Here is a 14,745-nt window from a genome sequence, read left to right on the forward strand (position 1 = left end):
ACTGCACAGCATCTAGTTTGCTCTGCTGAATACACATTCCGGTAGCTTCTTTCCAGTACTGCCCTTTCTTGGTGATGTAATTAGATTGAGAAGTGGACATACAAATAGAGATCGGTACCTATTACCAACTGAACATTGCCACTAAGGACAGATGAATAAAAGTAAAGGTTTAAGGCAGTGATAGAATCTGTTGCTGAGCTGAAGTGTGTCACTGGAACTCTATTCAAGACCCATGTCCACTGATGAGATGAGTGTCTCGAGTTCTCAGCCTCTGGGCAGGTGTTCGCAGAGCCACAGAGGTGGTAGGCATTAAAATATGAGGAACTAATGAGTGTGTCGGTAAAAGGTTCAATGAGCAAATGGTGACCTTAAAAGACAAATGAATGGTCAAAACAACTACTTGTAAACAGGTATTGATGGTGACAGAACTGGAGTAGTCTCATTGATGAACACAACCGAACTGCACTTTCGCTCCCTCACTACCAGGTTTACATTTCTGTTACAGTATATAATAGCACAGAAGCATCAGAATCTTACACGTGGGTAAGCAGTCTTCTCTCAACTTGCATTCTAAATCTATTCATGTTCTGTTGAAATACCCACCTTAATGACGTGGATCAGCTATTACAAATGTTTGACATGAGGCCTTTGGATTCATCAAGACAAACATAAACATCTACAAAGTTGTTTCCTTCATCTGAGAGCAAGAGAACTTTCAATCTGGTGGCTTTACGTGAGCTGCCTTTGCTTTCACCTTATACCTTGGTGGGCATTTGTCACTGACTGTAAGAGTTGTTGACAGTGTAGAAAGGGTTTCTTTCCTGCTATGTCCCTGCAATGTCATACTAATATCTCGCTGATTGCTTGCTGTGTTAACCACAGCTGAAATATCCTATTCAATCTGCGTAGTAGTGTTTGTTTTATGTACAGATTTCTACGGTGCTGTGGATAACAAGTTGCCGAAACTTGCAAGCTTCGCAGACGACAATATTCACTTTGTTTCACGATATGAGATTTTTCTAGTTAATTTTGCCACCTGAATGTTCTATAATATATGGTCAATTTGAGAGCTGCCACACTTTGGTTAGAATGTTCAGGGCAGCCTCGTTTCACGCGTTCCTTGTCCACATATAGTGCTGGCAGATTTGTCATTGCACTGAACTGTGGTGTGCCTGTAACTCAGATATTTGATACGTCTAATTGGTGTAAAGGGTTTTATGTTAAGGAGTACTTACTCACCCTTCATGTATTTCAGTTATGCCTGTATGTTGAGAGTTGAAAGAAATGCCAATGTTTTCTCCAACAAACTAAATACTTAGTTATATTTTTTTTTCTTCTATTACCCTAAAAGTGACCATTTTTCCAATATCTGTTTCATGTTTATGTTCATGGTATGTTGAGTGTGTTGTAGGCTGTCACCCTCTTTCTTTGTCCTTGGTAATTTTGATGCTTGTTGGGCAGTGGTAGTATGTATCAGATGGGCATCATCATGCAAACATTTCACAGTTTTCAAGGTACCAACTAGTCATCCTAATGACTTCAATGCGTATTCTCTCTTAACAAGAACAAACAGACTACGACACAACGTTGTCCTGTTACATTTTTGCTTCATTTTATTTTAGGGCTGCTAAAGAAGCCACACAAGCACTGGGGCGTTAATAGGTTGATTACTGATTAAGAGTTCTCAAAATCAGGAGGGGACACACATGAACAGAATTTAATTTTGATTATTGTAGAGACCTCAAAGGTCAGCTGAGGAATGCAAGTATCAATTGGGTTACATATAAAACAAATTATTAATTTTCACATTATACATGTGTACACATTACTGGCATAAATATTTAAAACACATTTACAACATTAAAATAAATTATGCATTATATTACGGTTCACTGATGTGTCATGTACTAATACTACAAGTACAATGATAAACATGTTTGAAAAACACCATTTCTTGGCTAAAACTAAAACCAACTACTTACATAATGACTCAGTTCTCAATTTTATAGAAAATCTTACATTTCCCTTTTGAACTGTTTATCTAGTAGCTCCCTGATACAATGACTACTTTTAAGTCACAGTGGAATGTTAGCAGGTCATGTTTGGTCTTGGTATTGTACTTCTGGCACAAGTTATACAGCTAGTGTCTACAACAGTTCTCCTTCATATGCATTATATACTGCAAGATATACAATGACGACAGAGTTGTAATCTTTAGTTTTCTGAAGCTAGACCTCCAATGAGCCCTGGGGGTACCATGCTGCAAATTGTCCTCACTGCCCTTTTTATTAACTTAAAGACAATCAATGCATTTTTTGATGTCCTCACAGAATTGTACAACACTGTAGCGAATGCAGAAGTATTATAGACAGTGCTTGGCTGGGATGAACTGGCTTTACGCACAAAAAGAACTGCTAAGTGCCCATTCGTGGCCTTTGCGAATCCATGCTCCAGATGCGAGTGATGGGCAATGAAACTATGCAGAGTCGATATAACATTTCACTGGAGAAATATTACTGTGAAAGGGTAATGACTGACAGAAGGAACTCACCACTAGCCGGCTTTCCGCCTTAGGAAAACACATTCTTTTGCTTAACCTGATGCTCCGTGAGGAACGTGCAGGGAAGCCATATTCCTGCAGGTAAGCAACTATCCCGAACCTCCTGAACTCCTCAAGGGGTAAATGTGTTTGTGACATGCCACAAGCTATCATCCTGAGGGGCAAAACTTTGAGAACACTTGCTGGACACCTGTACTTTAAAGTCTGCACACAATGACTATCTGCAAATGAAATATATTAGGAACTCTTGGGAGAATTCAGCAGAAAGTTGGCACCTTGGAAAGAATAATCAAGAGAACTGCCTAGGAGTAATCTTCTAGTAGCTGGCACTGGTAAGATGGGATGATAAAACTTCAGTGCTCTGGAAACAAACAAAAATGGGAGACCTGGAGCAAAGTCAGTGGGCTGGTGAGCAGAAAAATGTTTTTTCAGTAAAATGAGGCTGTGAGGATTCTTTTGAGAGACTGCTGGGACATCATGTAAAGATCTGGTGGGCAGGACTAGGCACTGATCCGATTTTATGACTCCAGTCTACTCCAAGTTGTTTCATTTCCCTTTCCAGTCTTTGCTAGCTTTCATTCCAGTCCAATTCTTGTTCTCGAGAGCATTCAACATTGTTTTCGTTTCTGAAGCCCGTCTTTCATCTGATGCTTCATTTGCAATATAATTCCATACTGCCAACAAGACAGTCTCACAAGCACTGTCATCCAGTTTACATCTCATTCTTTAGGTGCTGCCTCTGTAATCTGCTGACATGCAAAACTTCATCCTGGCTGCTGAGCAACCCTTCATTATATTACTACCTGAATGGCAAACGCGTTGCCTTGTAGCCCTCATCTGTGGGCAGTGGCACTAACCCTACCCACCTGCACAATGGGTCAGGCACTTTAAGTGCCAGGCACTGCCCACTTATAGAGATGAATGACAAGATAACGGCCCAAGACAGTGACAGCCAAATCAGCACTGGAACCCATTTGTGCCAAGTATGACAGTCCAGGCTCAGTGAAACCCCATGTTGAACATTTTTTTGTTGGTTTTGTAATTTCTTTTGTGCTACTATCTGTGTTTATCTCCCAGTCATTCTGATGTTTTGCACGCTTCCACTGAAGAGGTGACTTTTGGTTCAATTAGTTGTGATCAAGCCTGGTGACCAGCACGCAAGATCAGTTTTTCCCATACAGCCACTGAATGTTCCCATTCAACACAATTTAGCATTCAATGTGGACTCAATTGTGAGGTACCAAAGTTTGGTGCTCAATGTCACACGAGTTAGCACAATATATTACGGACTACGTATTAAAACATGACAGACAACATTCAGCACTTAAATACTACCTCAAAGGCACAGTTTCCTCGGGGAAGATATACTTTTGCTAATTTTACACACCACTCTTTTACTGTGGTTATCTTCTATTGCGATTATTCCAAGACAGTTTGGATTCAATCATTATCCCAAGGAAGTTAATAGCGTATAAAACCTGTTCAAATTGTTTGTTATGGTTCCATCTAATACATAGGTCTCCTGCTTTATCTTTATTTATACTTCACATTACAACCAACTTCAACACTGCGTGTGGTCTTATCTATTTCACAATTCAATATATCCATTGACTTCAATATTATGCAAACAGCTACATCACCAGCAAACAAACAACTGCATTAAGTTATTAAGAAAATCATTAATGTAAATAACGAATAAGACCATACCCAGTATCAAATCTTGAGGAACACCCATATCCACTAAAAAGTGCAACTCCTTCCCAGTGACAGTTTTCTGTGTTTTACTACTCAAATAAGATTTCACTAACTTCACAGGATTTCCTGTAAAGCCATAGACCGGAAACATATTTAATAACATATTATGGGACACAGTGTCAAAAGCTTTATCAAAAGCCAGAAGTCTACTTTGAACCAATGCTCTGCTTTCTAGTTGTTTAACACAATGTGTCAGAAATGACAAAGCAGCTAGAAGAGCTCCCATGCCCGTTTTAAAACCAAGCTGACAATCACTGAAGACTTTGTTTTCCTTGAAGTAATTTACATTTTGTTTATTGGCCTGTAATTGTCACAACTTAAGAGGCACCTTTTTATGAACTGGAGCAATTTTTACATACTTCAGTGCCATGGGGAACTGAACGTCAGCATGTGTGTATACACTGTGTGTGTCATTAGTTCTGCTACAGGAACTGATCAACATTTTAACATAGCTGCAATAAATCCTTAAATATCACTACTCGAGCCCTTCCTCATCTTTTTCAATACACCAGAAACATCTTGTGCCGCAATCAGTTGAAAACTGAATGAACTTACGGGTTTTACAGTACTTTCCAAAAATTGCCTATGACCAATGAGTGTTGATCTTCTTTATTATTTCCTACAACTTAGCAGTAAAAGAAGTGTTGAACTGTGTAGCATTCAGATCACTACATCCTGTCTGTCTACTCTTTTGCTCTTACACTCACTATTTATTATGTTTCACATGGCCCGTGTCTTATTTTCAGAAGCAAGTGTGATTGGGTCATTCTTTTCATGTGTGGTTTCTGTTAAGGCCTGGGTGGATCTTTTCTTTTCACTTATAAACAATATCTTTATTACATCACACACTGTATTTCTGTAACTATATTAGTATCTCTCATACACTTTCTTAATCATCAGCACCTCTTCATCAAACACATTATGAAATCTACTTATCTTTACCTGAATACTTCATGAAGAAAGGGTATGGTAACAACACAGGAAGAGTGACTAGAAGATGTTCAACTTGCTTAGCAAATGGATTTTTTCAGTATATTTTCAGCCAGTTACCATTGTCTAAATAAAACATCATCATATTCAGAGTCTGCTCACTCACCAAACAACTTACTTCCATTGGTATATATAGCATGACAGTTTTAGCATTTCCTGTAACATTGGTTTTCAGTACTAGAAGTCCCAGCCTTAATTATATCTGACTTAGCATATTTTAATTGGAATGGACACCTATACCGTCTATACACCTTCCTATGCCTTTGCCTTGTGGTCTTCTCATTTCAGTAGTAACATAAAGTCTGAAAGACTTGGATCAGCTTTTGACACAAGAATTAAAATTAGTATACAACTGGAATTTGAAATTGAAACCACCACAAATAATTATCCAATATTTACAAATATGTAGCCATCAACTTGCTAACAATTTCATCTATTGTGCTGCCTCCCGTTTTCGCTCAATACAGGGCTACAACTATGGCACTTAAATGTTATCCTGATAGCTATTACTTCAAATAACATTTCAACTGACAAAGCAGCAACTTTTTCCAAGATTTCAAAAATAATACCCTTTCACAAACAGATCACACATCCATCACAATTTCTATTTACCCTATAATATTTATCAGCTATGATGTAACCAAGAGGACAGTATCTCTCTACCACTTTGTGACACTGTTCCACATGACAAACAACTTCTGTACCAAAAGACTTTGTCTTATCTTCCGCAACAGCCAGTTTGTCAGATAATGATTGCACATTCCATCAGACGATATTAAAAGTGACAGATTTCTGTATAACAGCTGCATCTGGTGATTCATTATCAGAAATTTTAAAATTATGACTTCTTTTCCTCGGACTTGTACAAAAAACAGCAACTTTTCTCCGGCATTTCTAATCGTAATATAATATATTGTTTTACAGTCATTCTCATTTGTGGTTTCCAGCACACTAATTCTTAGGTAACAGTTAGGTCCTGGGACATCCCCATCCCCATCCCCATCACTACTTATTCCCCCCATTAACTACAATGTTACTAGCTTCAGAGAACATTTTGATAAAGGTTTCAGTCCTGAACTGTTTAAGGTAATCCATAACTAGACCATCACTTTTTACTTTGAAACTTACTTGGATTTTTGAATACTGCTCTCATCTTGTTATAGTGTTCACTTATATTGTAGTTTACTCTGTCTACATACTTGTCACTCACACATCATCTGCACGCAATGCCAACATTATGCTGGCTGTTGTGAAGAGGCTTCTTGAAGAGCAAATTAAGGTTTTAGTTTCATTGGCCCCACAGGCAGATCCCTGATAACTAAGCAAGCCTTGTACAAGCAAGGTGCAACCAGTACTTAAGAGACTGCTAACTAATTACTGCATCACCTCAACAGTGCAATGTATCGAGGCTACCATTGTTCAGTCATTGTATGGAGGTGTAGTATGAAGATTTTTATGGTGGTTGTTATTTATATACATTATCAGCCTAACCGCATTGCTATATCTTGAGGCACCAGACACCTTTCTCACAAATGCAAAGTCTGTACCAACGGGAAATCTCAAACACCAATTACAACAAAATAAACTCACAATCTGCTCCTTAATCGCACGTGTATTTCACCTCCATTATATGCATTCCATTTTATATTTTACTACAGCAAACAACTTTAATGAAGTTCACAATACAGATTACTCTTCATTTCCACTCTGCACATCCTCTCTTGGTTTCCCTTGACAAGTGATGCCACGACAATTTTCATGCTCAACAAGGTACCGTGGTCCACAGCGAATTGTCGAGGTGGGACGCTGGTTTGACAGACTTACTGCCCTTACCAGCAGGAATTCAGGTGCCCTTCCATCCTGCCTTGCAGATAAGATACATCCATTTTTGCTCTCATGACATGCACAAAATAACCAGAAAATTTGCCATACAATATGTGATCCAAAACAGTTACAAAAATAAGATGCTTGCTGAAGATCACAACTATCCTTTGTCAGTTACAGTGATACAAGAAGTAACACATCACTTTCTGCAAAGTACACACGCAAAAAAAAGTTTTGCATCACCTGTACAGAAAATTGGAATAGAGATCAACATAAACATCATTTCCGCCCTTTTTGTTTCTCATGAAAACCACAAATTGCATGCTGTACCACCATACGGCGAGATCTTCAGAGATGGTAGTCAGATTGCTGAACACACCGGTACCTCTAATACCCAGTAGCATGTCCTTTTGCATCGATGCATGCCTGTATTCGTTGTGGCATACTATCCACAAGTTCATCAAGGCACTGTTGGTCCAGATTGTCCCACTCCTCAACCATGATTTGGCGTAGATCCCTCAGAGTGGTGTGGGTCATGTCGTCCATAAACAGCCCTTTTCAATCTCTCCCAGGCACGATCGATAGGGTTCATGTCTGGAGAACATGCTGGCCACTCTAGTCGAGCAATGTTGTTATCCTGAAAGACGTCACTGACAAGATGTCCATGAAGGGGGTGCGAACTGTCATCCATGAAAATGAATGCCTCACCAATATACTGCCAATATGGTTACATTGTCAGTCAGAGGATGGCATTCACATATCGTACAGCCATTACGGTGCTTCCATGATCAGCAGCAGCATACATCGGCCCCACATAATGCCACCTAAACAGCAGAGAACCTCCACCTTGCTGCACTTGCTGGACAGTGTGTCTCAGGCATTCAGCCTGACTGGGTTACCTTCAAACATGTCTCTGACAATTGTCTGGTTGAAGGCATATGTGACACTTATCAGTGAAGAGAATGTGATGCCAATCCTAATGGTCCATTCGGCATATTGTTGGGCCCACTGGATGGTGTTGTGGTTGCAAAGATGGACCTTGCCATGGACATCAGGAGTGAAGTTGTGCATCATGCAGCCCATTGTGCACAGTTTGAGTTGTAACACAACATCCTATGACTGCACAAAAATCATTATTCAACATGCTGGCGTTGCTGTCAGGATTCCTCTGAGCCATAATCCGTAGGCAGTGGTCATCCAGTAGTAGCCCTTGGGCAGCCCGCACGGGGCACATAATCGACAGTTCCTGTCTCTCTGTATCTCATCCATATCCGAACAACATCGCTTTGGTTCACTCCGAGACACTTGGACACTTCCCTTGTTGAGACCCCCTCCTAGCACAAAGTGAGAATGCGGATGCGATCGAACAGCGGTATTGGCCGTCTAGACGGTTTAACTATGGACAACACAAGCCGTGTACCTCCTCCGTGGTGGAATGACTGGAACTGATCGGCTGTCAGAGCCCTCCGTCTAATAGGCGCTGCTCATGCATGGCTGTTTACATCTTTGTGCTGGTTTAGTGACATCTCTGAACAGTTAAAGGGACTGTGCCTGTGATACAATATCCACAGTCAACATCTATCTAAAGGAGTTTTGGGAACTGGGGTGATGCACAACTTTTTTTGATGTGTGTAATAGGATAGCTCTCAACAGTCAACTGTTTTATCGCAACAACCATCTGATTCGCCAGAAAGTAGCACAGAACAAGTTAAGTTTTTTTTTTAATGGTTTGGGACTATCCTTTGTCACAACTAACAGTGCGTGGTCACTGAAGCATAGCTAGAGCTTACATAGGTGGCTGGCAAAAATGTGGTCAGCTCGAATTCCAGGTTCACCAAATCCAAACTCCGTGGAAGACTGAACTCCACGAGTTGCTTAGTAGATATTGTACAGTCACAAATTTATTCTCATGGCAGTGTCATATTTTTCACCTATAGTAAACATATTGGTTAATTTGATGCCTGATTCTCTTCACAACTGAAGTTATTGAAAATTAAGTTAACTTTCAAATGATATTGGTAATCTGGATAAGAAGATCGTGGAATGAATTTTTTCTTTATGTGTAAACAAATTTATTTATTTTATAAATTAGTAAACCGATATGCCTAAGTATCAACATGAAGTTGATGAAATTTGCATAAAATTAAAAGTATGAAATTCGAAGATTGTATTAAACGAAGGCCATTACAAATGCTCATCTACTGCTGTAACAAGATGGCTATTGCTTGATTCTGAATAATTATGAATTTTTTGAGTAAAAGAGTCCAGTCACTCTGGAAAACTATTGTTCTTCTGTAGGGGGGAGGGGGGGGGGAGATTGCATTTTACAAAGAAAAACTGAAGTAGAAACCAAATGCCATCTGCAAATATCTGTGGACACAAAGACTGTACACACAAGTACAGATAAACTTCACTCCCAATTGCTAGAAGATCTTGTATGCCATGATATTCCTCAGAGAGCAAACAACATCAATGAGACATCTTCCTTACAAATACTAGTTGACTGTGTCCATATCCCAGAGAATCCTGTAACTGTTCTGACATTTCCATCCCATGACTACTATGCAGCAATAATACAATTTCCTTTGTAGTTCCAATATGTGCCTTACGCCCTCTACCATAAACTACTTCTGAAATGGTCACTTTATCAGTATTCACTTACCCATATTCTCCATTGAATTGAAGAAAAAAGAAGTTTGGAATTTATGTCCCATTGATGACCTAAGTGTAGCACAAGCTCAGATTCGACTATGACAACAAAGGATATCAGCTATGTCATTCTCAAAGGAAGGATTTCACCATAGATTAGGATGGCCAGACAAGCCACTGTGCCACCTCATTCACTCCCTAAAGTACTGAAACTACTGCCTGTCGGGGGTATCTAGACTGAAGCTATCATATTTGAACCAACACTGATTATCTTGCTGAAGTGTAAGTATACCATAATCTATTCATCTCATCTCATTCTACCATGGCTGCTGTTCACTGCAGCTAACAACTTCCCTACTTCTTCCTGTGCAACAGAAAAATTAACTCAAAATTGTGAAATTATCTGTTCCTTTTCCATTATTATATAGCGAAAGTAATACTTATGTAAATAAAATAGAAAGAAACATTCCACACGGGAAAAATATATTAAAAACAAAGATTCCATGACTTACCAAGCGGGAAAGCGCCGGTAGATAGGCACAATAAAAAAAACACACAAACACACACACAAAATTTCGAGCTTTCACAAGGAAAGAGGGAAGGAGAGGGAAAGATGAAAGGATGTGGGTTTTAATAGAGAGAGTCATTCCGATCCCGGGAGCGGAAAGACTTACCTTAGGAGGAAAAAAGGATAGGTATACACTCGCGCGCGTGCGCACACACACACACACACACATATCCATCCACACATATACAGACACAAGCAGACATATTTAAAGGCAAAGAGTTTAGGCAGAGATGTCAGTCGAGGCGGAAGTACAGAGGCAAAGAAGTTGTTGAATGACAGGTGAGGTATGAGTGGCGGCAACTTGAAATTAACGGAGATTGAGGCCTGGTGGATAACGGGAAGAGAGGATATATTGAAGGGCAAGTTCCCATCTCCGGAGTTCGGATAGGTTGGTGTTAGTGGGAAGTATCCAGATAACTCGAACGGTGTGCCAAGATGTGTTGGCCGTGCACAAAGGCATGTTTAGCCACAGGGTGATCCTCATTACCAACAAACACTCTCTGCCTATGTCCATTCATGTGAATGGACACTTTGTTGCTGGTCATTCCCACATAGAAAGCATCACAGTGTAGGCAGGTCAGTTGGTAATTCACGTGGGTGCTTTCACACGTGGCTCTGCCTTTGATCGTGTACACCTTCCGAGTTACAGGACTGGAGTAGGTGGTGGTGGGAGGGTGCAATTGACAGGTTTTACACCGGGGGCGATTACAAGGGTAGGAGCCAGAGGGTAGGGAAGGTGGTTTGGGGACTTCATAGGGATGAACCAAGAGGTTACGAAGGTTAGGTGGACGGCGGAAAGACACTCTTGGTGGAGTGGGGAGGATTTCATGAAGGATGGATCTCATTTTGGGGCAGGATTAATGTGATACCAGAAACAATCAGTGTTATTTTTCATGTACACTGTAACAATTTACATGTAGTGCAGGTAAAAATTTTTGTGCACGAAAATGTAACATTTAACTGCTGCAGTTCATAAGCTTCTTTTTTTTTACCAAAGAAATATGCCTGTACCTTGGTAAATCATATATACTGCAAAGAAAATATTTCCAGGTCTGAATAAACATTACAATCTAAATCTTTGGTGCCCCCAGAAATCTAGCAGAAGCATGGTGAGTGGGGTGGGAGTGGGTAGGGGTGTAACTCTATAATCACAATTTTTGACATAAATCAATTCATCATTTTCAAGGCATGACATGAATGATATTCTATAAGGGACATAAAATACATACCATACTACATTACGACCTTGATAATATTGCATGCCAAATTATTCAATATGTTGGATTATTATGGTATTTTTAAAAACCTAGTTTAAAAATGGGATATAAGCCAACCTACAGTTTTAATGTACAAAAATAAATAAATTTTATTAATTAGACACAACAGGAGGGATTACAGCATAAAAAAATTAAAAGTAGACTTACTTATTACTTTTCTGTAAAAACAAAACGAAATTAAAAGCAAATATCACAACAGTTAAATCATTTTGACGGACAGCGTTTTAGAAACATTCAATATCCATATATAATTTTTTTTCTCTCATTTATGAAATAAATGAACGTAAGCACCATAGATTTGGAAAGATCAAGAACAAGCTAATCAAAAAAACCTGTTACCAAGAATTTGGTATCATTTAATTGGAATCACTGTCTTTAGGAATAGCACAGATATCTGACATTGTCAAGGGTGTGGAATACAGCAGCCTGGTATGTACACTGGAGGCTCAGCAGAAATTTTCTTCCAAGCCCTCTGGAACATTGCAGAAATGCCAACTTGCTCCTTGGTTTGAGCTCTTGTGACAAAAATTATTTTGAGTTATGCTCAAACTCATTTTCTGAAGCACTGCATTGTAGGCTATTCTCAAAAAACTTCACAAACGTATTTAAAGGCTTCTGAAGCCTTAGCTCAAGAGATGTAAGTTGCAGGCATTTCTTCTTCATCGCTCTCAGTTTCTAATACCTCATGTGGGTTGAAAATATTTTGTAAGATCACATCGTCCATCAGCTCTTCTTTGATAGCTAAATTTCTGCCACCATCGATCCATTTTTCAACACCTTCTGATGCAAACTCACTCAGATCATTAGTGAGTGAAGAATGTATCACTTTTACAATTTTAGAGCAATCACCTGTCACCTTATCTTCATTTACACTGATTTCCATCTCATCGACTAGTTTATGTCACAATCTCTCCAGGCCTAACAATGCAACTGGCTTATCTTTGTGAGAATATAATTACTCAGTGAGGCAAGCGATGGTTATTGACTAGGCACTAAGCCACCATTGTTCTGTTGTTTCTTGAAGGAGTCCAATTGTACTGAAAACTGCACAGAGAGAAAAGTAAGGGATAATTTCTTATGTGTGTCAAACTATCAGGTCAGCCAGATTATTAGGTGCTGGATTATCATGGTCTCACTGTATATCCCACAGAACTGATAGTTATCAACTCATTTCTAGAAGTTTATGAGAATTCTGTACAGTAATGAATAAAAACTCTGTACTACAGCTTCCCGGGAGGGGGGGGGGGGCCGAGGGGGGAGACCAAAAGTGCCTCTTCTAATCCCCTCCCTCCGCTGTGGGTGCCTAGTAACACAAATGTGAAATAAATTTAGAAAACAATACCTTATTTAAAAGGACTACTAAATTACATCAATTATGTAACGATTTCTATTTGCTGCAGTAAGACAGTTATGGCAAGTATTTGTTAAGTAACAGAAATTACATTACTGCTTTCTACAAGAATTCTATACTTAGAGAATTGTGTATTCCACATTATATAACCCAAACAAAATTTTTATATTTCTTAAAAAGCTGTAATACTTACAAAAAGCAAGCCAAAATCCATCTAAAGAAAATATCTCCGTTTCCTTTTGTTTTGAGTCACCACCTAAAAAAAAAAGGTTGTTACGTTAAAAGATGTAATAAATCACTACAGACAGGAAAATTACACTTAAGCGATAACATACACCCACTGCGAAATAAGACCAGTGATGTTTTACAGCCACTTGCTACCACCTTAGGGATCAAACAATATTGAGGACAAAAGCGTTGGTCACAAGGTCAGTAAGGAGTTCTTGTGGTAGCGTGTTCCATTCCTCCACCCGTGTGGTTGTCAACTGCCGGATGGTCATTGGTGCGTATGGACAGGCTGCAATATGTCTCCCCACGCAACCAACACATGCTCGATGTATTAAGTTGGGAGAACAGGTAGGCCAGGCCATTTGTTGAATATTCTCTTGTTCCAAGAGTTGCTCCACCTGTGTATTTCAATGCAGTCACCGATTGTCAATGAAACAAAGGCCGAATTCACTCCTGAAAAAGACACAAACTGGGAAGGAGTACAGTGTCAAAATAACATTGACTGGTGGGTGTATCATGTTCAAATATTAGGTCAGTATGCCCATGCAACATTAAGCTTCCCCACATCATTACAAAACGATCATGTTCAGCAATGTTCCTGGATGTATTACGTACCTTCGAATGACGAGTGGTGGGAACACTTAACGCACAAAGGAACGCCGTTTTTAACATGACCATTTTGTTGGCCCCAGTGCTAAGGTGTGTGGAGGCATAATGCTCCATGGGTGTAATGTTTCGCAATCTTTGACAATGGTACACTCACCAGTCAACATTACAGTGATGCTGTAATCCTTTCGCATGTGCATCTTCTCAGGCCCTCATTTCATTTTTATGAATGACAATGTGTAGCCACACCGAACTGTGCTGGTAGTGGAGCTCTTACATTCAGTGGATATTCAGCAAATGGGCTGGCCTGCCCGTTACCGACTTAAATCCAATTGAGCATGTGTGGGACATGTTGGGGAGACATACTGCAGCACTTCCACTTGCATCAATGACCATCCAGCACTTATCAACTTCTCACCAACCTTGTGGCCAGCATGGGAGCACATTGCAGAGCATAAGCTACCATCCATGGTGATCACATGCCCTATTAAGGACTCATGTCCCTCATTTTGTAGTGCCAAGGAGACAACCATAAAGTGCAGTGCCTTCAGTGTGATTATTTCATTTGAATAAAAGTGTCATTTCTGTTTGTCTCATCATGTATGTCTTTCAGGTATCTTCTGTACTATAATGTAGCAGTTCTTTCTACATATGGTCGAAGTTTAATCCAGCTATGTTATTTGGCAGTGACACATCATCCAAATGTTACTTTTGTGCTTAAGTTATGGACACCGGTGTACAAGGTCCATTCAAAAAATTCTGAAACTTTGTCTATAAATTTTTTCTAGGCTTACCTTTTACTTAATATGCACGGTCTCCTTCAAAATACGCCCCTCCAAAATTGATACACTGCTCCCAACACTGTTTCCACATCCAGAAGCAGTCTTGGTGCACTTCTTTTTCAATCGTGCGAAGCACCATCTGCGAATTTTCTTTT

The 14,745-nt window shown here is 39.6% G+C and overlaps 1 protein-coding gene across 2 annotated transcripts in view; it reads right to left on the bottom strand.

Moving 5' to 3' along the window:
• Positions 1-14,745, bottom strand: part of LOC126321629 (cyclin-D1-binding protein 1 homolog) — an 84,173-nt gene that overhangs the window by 54,038 nt on the left and 15,390 nt on the right. For both annotated transcript variants that reach the window (XM_049994202.1, XM_049994201.1), the window contains exon 2: positions 13,168-13,230. In XM_049994202.1, coding sequence (XP_049850159.1) covers positions 13,168-13,230 — 63 coding nt within the window. The remainder of the gene's footprint in view (positions 1-13,167; positions 13,231-14,745) is intronic.

Source organism: Schistocerca gregaria, chromosome 2 (genome assembly GCF_023897955.1).
Source record: "Schistocerca gregaria isolate iqSchGreg1 chromosome 2, iqSchGreg1.2, whole genome shotgun sequence".
Lineage (NCBI taxonomy): Eukaryota > Metazoa > Arthropoda > Insecta > Orthoptera > Acrididae > Schistocerca > Schistocerca gregaria.